At 44.6% G+C, this 13,519-nt stretch overlaps 1 protein-coding gene across 1 annotated transcript in view; it reads right to left on the bottom strand.

The window, feature by feature from the left end:
- The window catches only part of ABCA4 (ATP binding cassette subfamily A member 4), a 141,501-nt gene that overhangs the window by 7,247 nt on the left and 120,735 nt on the right, over positions 1-13,519 (bottom strand). The window contains exons 45-49 of the mRNA XM_077746118.1: positions 12,963-13,097; positions 12,084-12,187; positions 11,907-11,999; positions 9,918-10,167; positions 8,550-8,636 (exon numbers count right to left, since the gene is read on the bottom strand). Coding sequence (XP_077602244.1) covers positions 8,550-8,636; positions 9,918-10,167; positions 11,907-11,999; positions 12,084-12,187; positions 12,963-13,097 — 669 coding nt within the window. The remainder of the gene's footprint in view (positions 1-8,549; positions 8,637-9,917; positions 10,168-11,906; positions 12,000-12,083; positions 12,188-12,962; positions 13,098-13,519) is intronic.

Here is a 13,519-nt window from a genome sequence, read left to right as displayed (position 1 = left end):
AAGGATTGGAGCCATCAATCAAGACTGGAGATTTAAAATGATAGTTTCTGAGCTTGAAAATCATCATTTTCCCTCCTAAGAAGTATTTTTGCTCAGTTGGGGTGAAAGTCCTTACTGTACAATGGGAAGGGCAACAAGTGGTCTGGGGGTCCCTAAAAGGCACACTGACTTGCTTTGGCTGCCCCTCTAATCCTAACTCTGCTTACTCACTGGAATGGGGTGGACACAGTTTGGCCTGTAGGGCAAATCCAGCCTCACCCATTCCATTAAGTACTGGCCACAGCTGCTTCCGTACTGCAACGGCCAAATTGAGTGTTTCAGCCAGAGACGGTCTGACCTGCAGAGTTGAAAATGTTTACTATCTTTCAGAAAGTGGCCTGACCCCCGTGTGAGTATGTTAACACCACGGAGACAGAGGCTGTGTCTTCTTTGCTGCTCAATTCCCAGAAAAATGGAACAGTGAAAATTTTTCTGTTCCTCTACTGCCCTCAGTTTCCTCTTTTCTCTTACTCCGTTGCATCGCTGGCAGCAGTCAGTATCATTCAAGACCAAAGAGATGGCCAAGCTCTGGTGGAAAACAAAAATAGCACCAGTGCTAAGCTGCGTGCCTGAATGCTGTCTGACCAGGTGCTATCTGTGCTGTGCTTTGCAGATGAAATGTGCTTCCTGAAACTCACCATGACCCAAGACTATGGGATTTGGTAATAGTAAGTTGTGGTCCCTTTTGAAAGTTACGAATGTATAAGATCAAGAAAATGACTAGTTTAGGCAAAGCCCCACAAGACATGTACATCTGAATCTTAATATCAGGTACCTTCCCAGGAAGCTGAGTGTGTGTCATGGTGAGCTTTGGGAAAGGCTCAGAGCAGAGTACCTTTTGGGAGTCCTCATGACATATATGTCTCAATTCTTTAAGAATATAAATCAAGCTAGCCAACTGCTCCATAATGACCTTCATGATGACAGAAGTTCAAATCCTGACTTAGTTTCCATGTAGCTCCACATACACTATGTTGGTGCAGAGCCAGCTGCCCCATGGCTCACCTCCCCTTCCTGCTTCCCCAAGGGGCCTCGTGCCATGTGTAGACATGTGTGCATGATTGAGGACCACCTTTGAAAGAGACCCACACAGGCCCACCAAGCAGACTTTAGAACATTTAGGAAGGGAATTCCAGACTTCTGGGGCTGATGGGCGTGTCTCCTTGGACATGGGAGTGAAATAACTAGAGGAAGACCAGAGTAGGGCCCGCAGGGAAGGCTGCACGGCCAGCCAAGTAATTTAATCTTTTTGGGAAATGGTTTCCTTTTCCAATAAAACAGTGCAAAAACAAAACAGTTCGTTAAGGGCTTAGTTTTTAAACACCGGCGTATTTTCTAGTTCCACAAGCCTGTGGTTCTATGAATCTGAGACTTTTAGTACCTAAGCTTTCCTTAACTTGGCAACCACCTTGGACAATATGTGGTAGCAATTCTGCCCTGTGAACATCAGGAGTCACAAACTATTAACCTTGGGATCTGCTTGAGGTGCTGAATTATCACACTGAGGAAACCAAGCCCCACAGAGCTTGGGCCAAGTGGTCTAAGTCTTTCTGGTGCCTGAAACAGCTGTCCCAGCAAGGTGATGCTGTCATATTTCTTTCTCCATGAGTTTGGCAGGCCTGGTGTTACTGAACTGCGTCCTTGTTGGCCCAGGGGCAAGTACCCAGGGTGTCACAGGGAATCTTTCTTCCAAGCCCAAAGCTTGTTGTCTACCTCACTTTCCCCTTACTGTCTCTTGAGGAGAGCCGTAAGTACAGGCAGAAGTAAAGCTTTCTATGAGTTTTTTTTACTCAGGGTGAAAGAGATGCTTTTTTGATTCCCCATTATTCCAAAATCTTGAGCTCCCCAAAAGAATTGGAACCTGAGAAGATCTGGCAACAAGTCATATTCCTGGAAGATCTCCTGAGTGGTCTTTTTTTCTGAATGGATCCTCCATTTTCTCTACCTCTTCTTTGTAAATCTTATTAAATCAGATTGGGAGAGCTTTCCATAGAGTAATAGGTTCTCTGGATATCTGAGCCGCGCTTCCAACATGAATACTCTTCAAACCCAAATGAAGTATACACATGCCTATTCCTCCTTGATTTTTTCTTCCAGCATGTTTTATAATTGGTATATTTTTTTGTACCACTCCTTTTATTAATTAAACATTTAAAACAGCAGCAGCAACGTTTATTGTTTTATTCTTGTTACAAAAGGAATGCAATAATTGGTATTTTTTAAAAAGCATAGCATCCCTGTTGGTCTACCTACCCTTTGCTGCTGTCTTTAGCTTTTAGAAGTATCGTTTGCTTGGACCTGTTTCTTTTTTGGCATATTTTTCCTTGCTGGGTTTTTATAGTGTTCAGTTTGGCAAGTCATTGTTTTTTTTTTAATGTGTCAGGAGTCGGGGAAAATGATAGAAAAGGCACAGACGTTGCAAGTGGTGAGCTCAGGTGTAGTTGAGATGGGCAGCTAAACTGAGCTTCCTCCCCCCACACAGGGTGAAATTTCCCACCATATCTGACGCTTTCCAGTCCTGTACTCCTTCCCCAAACCATCACAAATGAGTGATTGTGCTCCTCTCTCCACACTTTAGTCTCCTTTGTGATATGGTAGTTGCTGACTTAGATGACAAAACCAGACAGAACGCAAGGGCGTGTGGTTAAGTATCAACAGCATGCTCTGGGCTTTCTCAAACTATTTTAGTTCTAGTGAAAATGGTTTTATGGTTTGGGTCATTGGTAGATTAAAAAAAAAGTCAAAACCAGATTCAGCTAGAAGGCTACCAGAGTGGTTTTGTAAATCTATAGTTACTGCTATGCCTCTATAATGTGTAAAGCAGTGGGCCAGGAGCCGTGTAGGATTTAAAGCTGTGTGGCCCTCTGCCTCCCCTCTGGGGAAGCATAGGAGTCTCTCCGAGGGAAGAAAGGTCACCACCTCACGTTTACTTTCTTCCACGTGCCCTTCTTGGGAACAGTTACTGAGTCTCAGCATCTCTCCTGCTTTTCTTCCTCACCCTGGGCCTCTGGATTACACCCCTAGTGTGACGTGTGTGGAGCAGCCCTGCTTTAGAAAGCACTTGGACCAGCAAGCCTGTCTGTGGACCATATAGAGAAGACCGCAGTGGCAAGGCACTGTCCGTTCTCCTCATCCGCAAGTCTTCTGAAATGGTTTGGATTAAAAACAATTATGTTCTGATTCTTCATGCGCTTTTCTGTGAGGAGTTAGGTGTCCTGTGAACCACTACCCCCTAACATCCCTGCAGAAGATGCACACATCGGCACTGTGAAAATGACACAGCACTGTATGAGTGGGGTGTCGACACCTTTAAACAGCTACAAAGACATGCTGGATCTCATACCCAACTGAGGATCCACTCTCACCTGCCCTTGCCTTTGTCCCCTGTCATAATTCCACCTAGGAGGTAGGCACTCAAATAAGCTGGGCAAACAGGAAATCTAGATTCAGGCCATACCCAGCTGACAATGGACGATGTCTACATGCATACCAGCTGGGCGTTTTCTTCAGGGTCTGAGAAGGAGCCTTGCCATGGAACCTCAAGACCAGTACATTCACTACCCGCCCCCAGTGTTGTCGAATCTTGCTGTGACTGGCACTTCTGGGGCAACAACTCTCACAGAAGCTCACGCAGTGACAGGAGGCTACGCAGGCACAAAGCATGTCTAAGTACCAGATGGGGCACACTGGGGAGACAAGTGAACAAGTGAACTCAGTCTGTGATAAGCACGTTTGCACTTTATTTTCTCCTTAAAAAATGATACACATACACACACACACACACACACACACAGGAAAGCAGACCCACTGAAAACGAGAGCTATCCAGTCAGTGCCACTAGGAGGGTGGGCTGGGCTTCTACTTCTACAGTCTGGATGAGAAAGGTTTTGCATTTGTTTGGCCAGGTGGGTTTCACCATCAGGTGTTGCAGGTGAGCAAGTCAGTCTTGGTTTCTCTCTGAAAGAGCCCGCTTCGGAGTTTGCTGTATGGCCTGTGTGTGTTTATTTCTGCTGCTGAGCTGGTCTGGTCAGATGACCACATGGCCAAGGCTCCTGCATTTCCAGCTGCCCGGAGTTTCTTTCTGGCTATAGCGATGAGTGGTGTGGAGATCAGACCTGTGGAAGGAGGCCAGATGGACTCTTGTCATCCTGGTTCTTTGAAGAGATGGCACATCGGCTTTTAGATTTTAAAAGTTAAATAGCTGTCAATCAATTGCCGAAGGAAGCCCAGCTGAGGACACTGATTCTGTCAGATCACCAAAGCTATGGGCCATGCTTGTTTCCTTGTCAGGTCCTTCTGGCTCTACAGTGTAGACATTATAAAGACTCATATGAGCCATATGTGTGCACTTGCTTGTCTCTTAGAGGGACGCTACACCCTCTGTGCAGTTTCCAAAGGCTGTCATGGTAGCTTTTGGTTTGTTTTTGGCCTAAAAATGTTACCATGCCCTTCTTGTCTTGAAAGCCACCATATGTTTGTATGTATAGGAGGATTAGGAGGACCTTAATGGAGGACCATGGGGGAGAAGAAGGGAAAAACAGTGGGGAAGAGGGAGGGAGGCAAACCATGAGAGACTCTTGAATGCTGAGAACAAACTGAGGGCAGATGGGGGGGAGAGGGGAAGGGGGGTGATGGGCATGGAGGAGGGCACTTGTGGGGATGAGCACTGGGTGTTACATGGAAACCAGCTTGACAATAAACTATTAAAAAAAAAGAAAGCCAAGAAGTCATAATTTAGGTAATTCGTGAGGTACAGCATTCCCTTTGTGTAGTTGCATACAGAGGTGGCCCCTGGGAAGCATGAAAATCTGATGGGGCATGGAAAGGTGGCAGAAACTGGAGCTGGGGTTAGGAAAGCAGGCTCCGAATCAAAGTCAGGCATTACATCCAGCTCCTGGAGAAGTGGACACCTTTTTAATTGGAGAGACATGGTGTCTGGTTAGAAGGTACAGGTTGAACTCCAATACCAGTTACAGGGGGTGTGAAGAGTGACAGCAAGGAGGGGATTGGATGTAGGCCTGCCCAAATCTAGACAAAACGTGGTTTTTCAATTCTCTGGTTTAAAAATCACACATCCTCTTAAGAAGATGATTAATCAAGCATTAAGGGCTAAGAACATTCTTTGAGGTAGGGCAAGGATCCCAGTCAAGTTGATGGTACTTCAGAAACTAATTGATAAGGACATAAGTTATGCATGGAAACTCTTTCACAATGTGTAAGATTAAAGGATCAGACTAAACAACAGAGAAACAAAAATCCAACTGAAAAATGGTCAGAGGACCTGAATAGACATTTTTCCAAAGAAGACATACAAATGGCCAGCAGACATATGGAAAGATGCTCAACATCACTCATCATCAGGGAAATACAAATCAAAACCACAATGAGACATCACCCCATACTAGCCAAAATGGCTAGTAAAAAAGATAGGAAATAACAAGTGTTGGTGAGGATGTGGAGAAAAGGAAACCTTTGTTCACTATCAGTGGGAATATAAATTGGTGCAGCTACTGTGGAAAACACTGTGGAAAACAGAAATACCATATGATTTAGTAATTCCACTTCTGGGTATTTACCCAAAGAAAACAAAAACACTAATTCACAGGGATACATGCACCCCTATGTTTATTGCAGCATTTTTTTTTTTTTTACAATAGTTAAGCTATGGAAGCAGCCCAAGTGTCCACTGAGATGAATGGATAAAGATGTGGTATATTGTGGTAAGCACAGCATAAAGTATAGAGAAGTTGAATTATTATAGTGTACACCTGAAATGAATGTAATATTGTGTATCAACTATACGCAGATAAAAAACTAAAAAACAAAAAAGATGTGACATATGTACACACACACACACACACAATGTAATATTATTCAGCCATAAAAGAATGGAATCTTGCTATTCATTACAACATAGCCTAGAGGCTATGATGCTAAGTGAAATAAGACAGAAAGACAGACACCATGTGATTTCACTTATAGGTATAATCTAAAAATCAAAACAAATAAGCAAGCCAGAAACACTCATAATATAGAGAATAAACTGGTGGTTGCCACAGGAGGGGTGGGAGGCACGGGTGAAATAGGTAAAGGGGATAAAGAGGTACAAACTTCCAGTTATAAAATAAATAATAGGGATGAAAAGTATAACATAGGGAATATAGTCAATAATATTGTAACAATGTTATATGGTGGCTATGGTGAGCATTCGTAATGAATAAAATTGCTAAATCTCTACATTTTTACAATTTATGTTGTACACTTGAAAATAATACTGTATGTCTATTACATTTCAGTTTAAAAAAATAAAATTGCAGAGCCCCCCTCCCCCCAAAAGAGAATAAGGGTCAGAAACTGATCTGAGTTGTTCCTGATTCTGGAAACACATGTGATGGTCACTCAATTATAAATCATAGTTGACTGATCATCTATGTCCTAGTTTTCTATCAAAATCTTGACCCTCACTTGTTTCCATAAAACAGATTGTAGCACTCCATAAACCTCATCCCAAAAGATATTTTCCAGTACTGAGTCTTTTAAGAACTGAAAACATCCCTGATAAGTAGTCACACTGCTCTGCAGATAATGCAATGTTGGTGTGGTCCTCACTCACAAATTGGGGCTGGGAAGCCTCCAGGCTGCTGGATTTCTTTAAGCTGTAGTCTCACGTTTGTTTTGTAGCAAGTGGTGAATGTTTTCCAGAACTTATTGAGAGAAATGACCTTTTTCTTATTTGTAAGAGACATTAATGGGAAATTATTTTAAATGTAAACAAGAATGTAATTACTATTTGTTTTGTGAAATTTATTTATATACAAGTTATACAAGAGGATTTTTGCAAACCTTTATAAAGGTAATATATCATTAAGTTAGTTACGGTTTAAATCACAAATTTATTATAAAAACGTGCCAATGTATTAAATGTGTTGCAGTATATTTTCTAATATCTATATACTAAAATGTGACAAACAAAATAGAAAAATGGTCATAGCCAATAAGGGAGGAAAGTTTGGAATTAAATGCTGCAGATCACAGACGATAAGCACCCCATACCTGGACCAGGGATGACCTAGTTTTAGCGCTTTAAGAGAGAGTATACCAGGTGGGGTTGGGAGACCATTGGGTAGTTCTAAGAAACACTTTTGCTGCCCAATTATGTATTTTAAGCTATAAAAGAGACTCATAACTGGAAGTGGCTTTCAAAGGATAACTTTCTACAGATGCTAACAGCAAGTATAAGATTTATAAATGAGGAAAAGTGGCTAGAAAATCTTAGCAGAACTACCATTACCTAGACAGATACTTTTACTTAGGCTTTTCTGGGTCCTTAGGGAGATGGGGTGGGGGCAAGGTTAACCTTGTCAAGTAGCTATCAGATCTCTACTGGTCAAGAGGAAAGGGAAAAATTCACTGCAAGTACAGCCTTGAAAAGAAGTGTTTCAATCTGTGGCAAGATTTGTGTTTTTTTTGCCGTTAAGAAACTGGTGGGAAGAATGAGAATTTTATAGGAAATAAGGTTTTTCACATCTTTGTCTGCTTATTGTAAAAATGCTTTGATTTTATTCTCCAGGTAAGTTTGGACAGAATGGCTGAATTAACTTGTCCCTTTAAAATACCAGGCTTGGGATGCCTGGCTGGCTCAGTCAGCAAAGCATGCGACTCTCAATCTCAGGGTCCTGAGTTCACACCCATGTTGGGCATGGACCCTACTTAACAACAACAAAATTCACAGGCTTCAGCCAAGGCACTTGGTCCCGGTGCCTCCTGCAGTGCCTTCTCTCTTTCCGGGAACTGGGACAAGGTGGACATGCTCCTTATACGTATCATCAGAAGCATCTATCCCAAAGGCTATCACAGGCCAGTGCACATCTTCTATTGCTTCTTCCTTACCATCTTGATATATTTTTTAAATTAATTAATTTATTTTTAAAGTAATCTCTACAACCAACATAGGGCTCAAATCACAACCCCAAGAACAAGAGTAGCATGCTCCACTGACTGGGCCAGCCAGGTGCCCCTTGACATCTTTATAAAGAACAAAGAGCCCTCTTCCTAAAACAATCTTTGCTCTAACAAAATATGTCCACCATTGAAATCGAGTGCCAATTAATTTCCTTCCTTTGAAACTCAAACATATGACCAAAAACATAAATGTCAAGTATCCCAACAATCCAAACATTTTAATATTCTCTATTTCCTCCGCTTCGTATTTCCAAAATCCAAGTTTTTTCACTCTAACCAAAAACATATGGAAAAGTTCTTTTCAAAAACGCTCTCCCACACCACCCAGATGGCTGTCTGATTTCAAAAGGAAACTACATGACCACTGCCTGAACAATGCTTTAGCACAGAACTGCCGGGGAGTGGCAGGGATGTGCTGGAGATTTTGTGTGGGTGTAGCTCTCTGTGGGAGGCATATCTGGGCCTTGGGGTCCCTCTGGCCCAGTGGACCAGTCCCGGAGCTGTGGATGTGCCTCAGACAGTGAACTACGAGAGAGTGGCAGGAGTACCTTGGCTTGTCTGCTGGCTCCAGCAGCTCGAGGGTGCAGAGGGAGGTCATGAGTTTCAGTGTGCTGTTTAGCAAAATTCACAAATACCTAGAGGCAAGAGTAGGAGAGAAAGAGTAGGTAGATGTTTCCAGAAGAATGGTATCCGCCACCCACCACTTCCTTTCCCTTTTCCACAGTTAATATACAGCCCTGCTAGAGCAGCTGTGTCCTTGGGAGTAGGTGGCCTACCCACCAGTGCCCAGGACAGGGCTGGTTCCTTAGGATTCTGAGCTAAACCAAAGGAATTCCTGGGGGAGGGGGATTCAAAGACCTTAGGGCAGATTCTCAGCTACTGTCCTCCTAAACCTCTAAAGAAACTGAAAACAAAACAAAAAAACAAAAGCAGGAGTCTGATCTCTTCTCTCTTCTGTCCTTTATTCAATGAGCACTATGGCTAGGACTCCCGCTCCTGCCTTCATCTGCTGGCAAGAGGGTGCTGGTGAGTCAGCTCCTCAAAGGGGAAATGGAGACTTGCCTATTCCCACTGCTTTATTAAAAAGTCTTAAGGATGTTTATTTAAAACAAACAAATAAGAACAAAAACCCCCAGAAACAACTCAAGTGTCCAAATGGATGACTGGATAAACAAAACATGGTAATACATACAATGGAATATGACTCAGCCTTTAAAAGAAGGCTGACATGTGCTGTAACATGGATGAACTGGAGGACACGATGTTAAGTGAAATAAGCTAGACACCAAAGGACAGATACTGTATGGTTCCACTTATACGAGGTAGGTGGAGTAGTCAACAGAAAGCAGAACAGTGTTTTAACAGTGGCTGGGGTTGGGGGAGTTAATGGGGAAATACTGTCTAATGGAAATAGAGTTTCAGTTTGGGAAGATGAAAGATTTCTGAAGACAGATAGTGGTGATCCATTTCACAATAATGTGACTGTACTTAATGCCACTGAATTGTAAACTTAAGAGTGGTTAATTATGTTACGTATACATTGCCATAATAAAAAAAAGTGATCACATTAAAAACACTGACACATTACACACAGGTTTATCAAAAATCACTGAACACATCTGAATGTATGTAAATTAAACATCAGTAAAACTGACTTGAAACGAAAACAAAAGCTATCAGCACAAGCCAGGAAGGGTGAAATAAAGGCATATTGTAGTGGGGAAGGATGCTGTAAAGTCAGTGAAATTTGCTGATGACTAACATATTGCTAGAAAACAATTTCTGACCTCCCAAGCGCTACTGTAATGGACAGGGGAACCAGAGTGTTAAAAATCAGGCATGCGTGCTCCCTCTCTTGTGGCTTCCCGCCCAGTCTATGCACCAGCTCTGTGCACGGCGCCCCTCTGGCCACTTGCCTGGTCCAGCGTGGTCTGCGTGACGGAGTACTCCTCAATGAGCAGGCTGTCCTTGTGGGAGATGAGCAGCCGGAAGATCCGGGCCAGCGAGGAGGAGGAGACCTGGAACTGGAGCATGTTGTAGTGTCTCTCCCTCTGCACGCTGCCCGGGAAGTTTCCTTGGAAGAACTGTTCCACTGGATTCAGGTCCGGAAGCAAGTCTTCCTTTGGGGATTTGATTTTCATTGTGACAATGTAGCCATCTCCAAACCTAGGGGACAGGCATGGTGGCATGCAGAGGCTTGTTAGTGGCCCGGTCTAAGACAACTCCAAAATAAGGAAGAGATTCACCAAAAATACTGGGGCTTAAAGGCCCATACTATAGACCTTGTGCGTATGTTTAAAACTAGTAGGAAAAAACCCACGACAGTTCCTGGAGAAATTGACTGATACTAGTTTTTAGAGGTCTAAATGTCTGTGTGGTGAAGTGAGTCACCAGACCTGTGACACAGATGTTCCCTGCTCCCTTCCGTCCCATATCCCTGCTGAAGTCAAAGTAGTTTTAGCCCCTGGGGGAGAGCACAACCTACACATGAAGGAGTATGGGGCTAGTGTTCACTCAATAATAGAAATGCTGCCTGGTCCTTCTAAGAGATCTTCAGGAGGGAACAGAGACATAGGAAGGCAGCAGTTCCCTGTGGAAGCTTCCAGAACAAATGATCTGCTAGGGTCAGAACCATCAGTGCTTCCCTCTTCCCCTCACCAGGTGGGGTGGTCACCCACACGTGAATAAAGACTGGTCCAGGGAGAGTGTGTGCACAGCTGGCTGGTTTCCTTATAGGCTTACGTCAGGGTACACTGTGTCCATTCTAATTCATTTCAATGCTTCTTCCGTGACCAAAGGTTGCTTGTTCCCCTCTACAATAAAATACCTTTCCATTCTGGTCCAGAAAACTGACTGTCCCTCCACAGGGGAAACAGTCCCCTATCACCTGCTCTTCCATGAGGACAGTGATGAATGAGAGGGAAAGGGTTAGGGAATCCATCCACGTCTCCTGTAGTTGGGTCCAGGAAGTTATGACACTGGTCTGGTGGCCTCATATGCTGATGTCCCCGTGGATATTTGTGCAGCATCCTAGCTGTCATTGCCCAAGAAACCACGGGCCAAATACCCAAAGGCAGCTAATCTACTAAACCTTCCTGTCAATGGCTTACGGGCCCTGAGGTAGATAAAGGATGACATGTCCTGTGCAACAGTTCCAGAGGTACATCAAGACTAAGCATCTTGGCCAAATAAGGTGGATTCTTTTACCAACCAGCACACTGACTTTTATATTCTGTGCTCTTACAAAGTATTTATTAGATAAATGAGTGATAACTATAAATCCACCCTTCCTAGTTTTTAAAGCACGGCATTATTATCATAATCTTATTTTAAGTGGTTGTTGGCTTCGGCACACAAACTATTATTAATAATGCATTATTTCTAGCAGTTTACAATTTATGGGGACAGGATCAATCTTCTATTGAAGATTATTGGCATTGTTGGTTTGTCATATATTACACGGTCACTTCTCAAACTCCAAAACATACTCATATCAGAAAGAAAAACTGGTTCTCAGGCTATTTGGTCTCTTAACCATCCCTATGTTGGTCATGGACTCTTATTCAATTGATCGTCGGTGCTGGATCAGTGGGGATAAGTGGTGGGATTATGAGGCAGTGGTAGTGACCCTCCCTCATCTCAGCCAGGCTCTGCATATGGCCCAACCAGATCCCCATCTGGAGACTCAGGGAGCCCTCAACCACAGGCAATTAGCCCAACACAGACGAGTTTCTTTCAGCACAGTTTTCTCTGTTGCTGTGGAACAAGACCCAGACCATACCTCTGACTGCGGGATGGATAAAGGCAGCAGGACCCTCCCAAGTGTCAGCAGAGAGCACAGGGTCTGGCTCACTCCCCTGTAGCCCCAAGGAAGTAACAAAGGCAACCCTCTAGCATATCCTTACTTGTACTTGAGGTGCTGAATGGTGCCCAGACACTGAAAGGTGCCTTTTACCATGATGGCCAGCCGGGTGCACAGAGCCTCACATTCTTCCATGCTGTGGGCAGGAGAGAGGAAGTGAGGAGTGGGGAGGACTCCCGTCTGCCCAACTGCTCCACCTCAGCCCCTGGGAATCTCTTGCCTGTGGGATGTGAGGACCACAGCTCTCCCTCCTCTGATGATGCTCACGATGGTGTTCCACAACATGCGGCGTGCCTGCGGGTCCATGCCTGTGGTGGGCTCGTCCTGTGGGGAGGCAGAGGGCAGCAAGCTGGGCTTGGAGCCAGCCCCTCCAGGTTACTGCATCCTGCCTGGCTGACTCCCTATGAGCAGCTCTGCTCTCTGGCACACAATGGGCAAAGTGCCACCCCAGTGGGCAAGACTTGGGGAACCGAGGCTCTGGGTGTGGAAGGCAGAAGGCAAACCCAGAGAATAAAGAGAAATTATGATACCCATAGGCCCATTTGAGCTGATGAATGGTTTAAAGTTGATTAAGGCAATGGCAGAATGATCTTAAAAATGAAAAAAGCAACAATCCTATACATACCTTTGCAAGGAGGCAGAGAGACAGCCCAGGTGACTTTGATGAGTTACCTCCCAGTCCTGAGACCCCTGCCCTCATAAACCCCAGATCACATAGGCACGAGGGCCTTGGGTCTGGTACAGCTCCAGTGAGTATCATCTGAGCCTCTGGTCCAGGCCAATGCTCCTACCCACTTTACATCCTAAGCACACCTCCTCAGTAGTAATTTCTGAGCAGAGGGACTGAACTTCCCTGCTGTAAGCCTGTGGGCCCACAAGAGAGTTCCCAGGTACCCACAGTGAGAATATGTCGTGACTCCAGTTTCCCCCAAGAGTTGTGAACCAAACACTGGGTTCATTTGTTCAAAACAAGCAGTGTAGGAAACAGTCTAGATGAAAAGAGACCATTGCATATTCTAAACCTGCTGACCCAAACAGACGCAGCACTTGGTCTAAGCCCTCGGGCCCATTTGTCCCTGCAGGTGCTGGTGGTCCTTACCAGCAGCACGAGAGGCGGGCAGCCTATCAGTGCAATGGCTGTGGAGAGTTTCCGCTTGTTGCCTCCACTATAGGTGCCAACCAGACGGTCTGCGTAGAGAGACAGGCCCAGGCTCTGAATACTCCAGTTTGCCACCTAGGGAAGAGAAAGAGATCCCATTTGGATAAAGAAGCAAACACACCAAACCTCCACCAATTCAAAGTCTTGGGCTCCCAGATCTCACACCTTCAGGATGACTGACACAGCGAGGCTGAGGCAAGGCCACCTGCTGGCTCATGGAGTGGTCCATGGAATTGAGGGGCCAGATGTCTCCCTTCCACACTGTGCCTTACACTGCAGTGTGGCTTGGTGTAGCCCCCTGAGAAATGACCTTCACCCTTGTGAAGAGCAAGACTGTGCTTCTCACCCAGTATCCCAGACTATGGCTAAGAGTGGAAGAGTCCTAGGGTCTGATGGTGGGTCAGACCTGCTGCTTCCATCCTTCAACTGGGTCACACTTGAGGTCTCATGCATCTAATATATGTTTATCAAGCAACTACTATGAGTCAGGTACTGTT

The sequence above is a fragment of the Crocuta crocuta genome, unplaced genomic scaffold (assembly GCF_008692635.1).
Source record: "Crocuta crocuta isolate KB4526 unplaced genomic scaffold, BGI_CrCroc_1.0 scaffold48, whole genome shotgun sequence".
Taxonomy (NCBI): domain Eukaryota; kingdom Metazoa; phylum Chordata; class Mammalia; order Carnivora; family Hyaenidae; genus Crocuta; species Crocuta crocuta.
The sequence above is the reverse complement of the archived record's forward strand: the minus strand, read 5'-3'. Positions and strand labels throughout refer to the sequence as shown.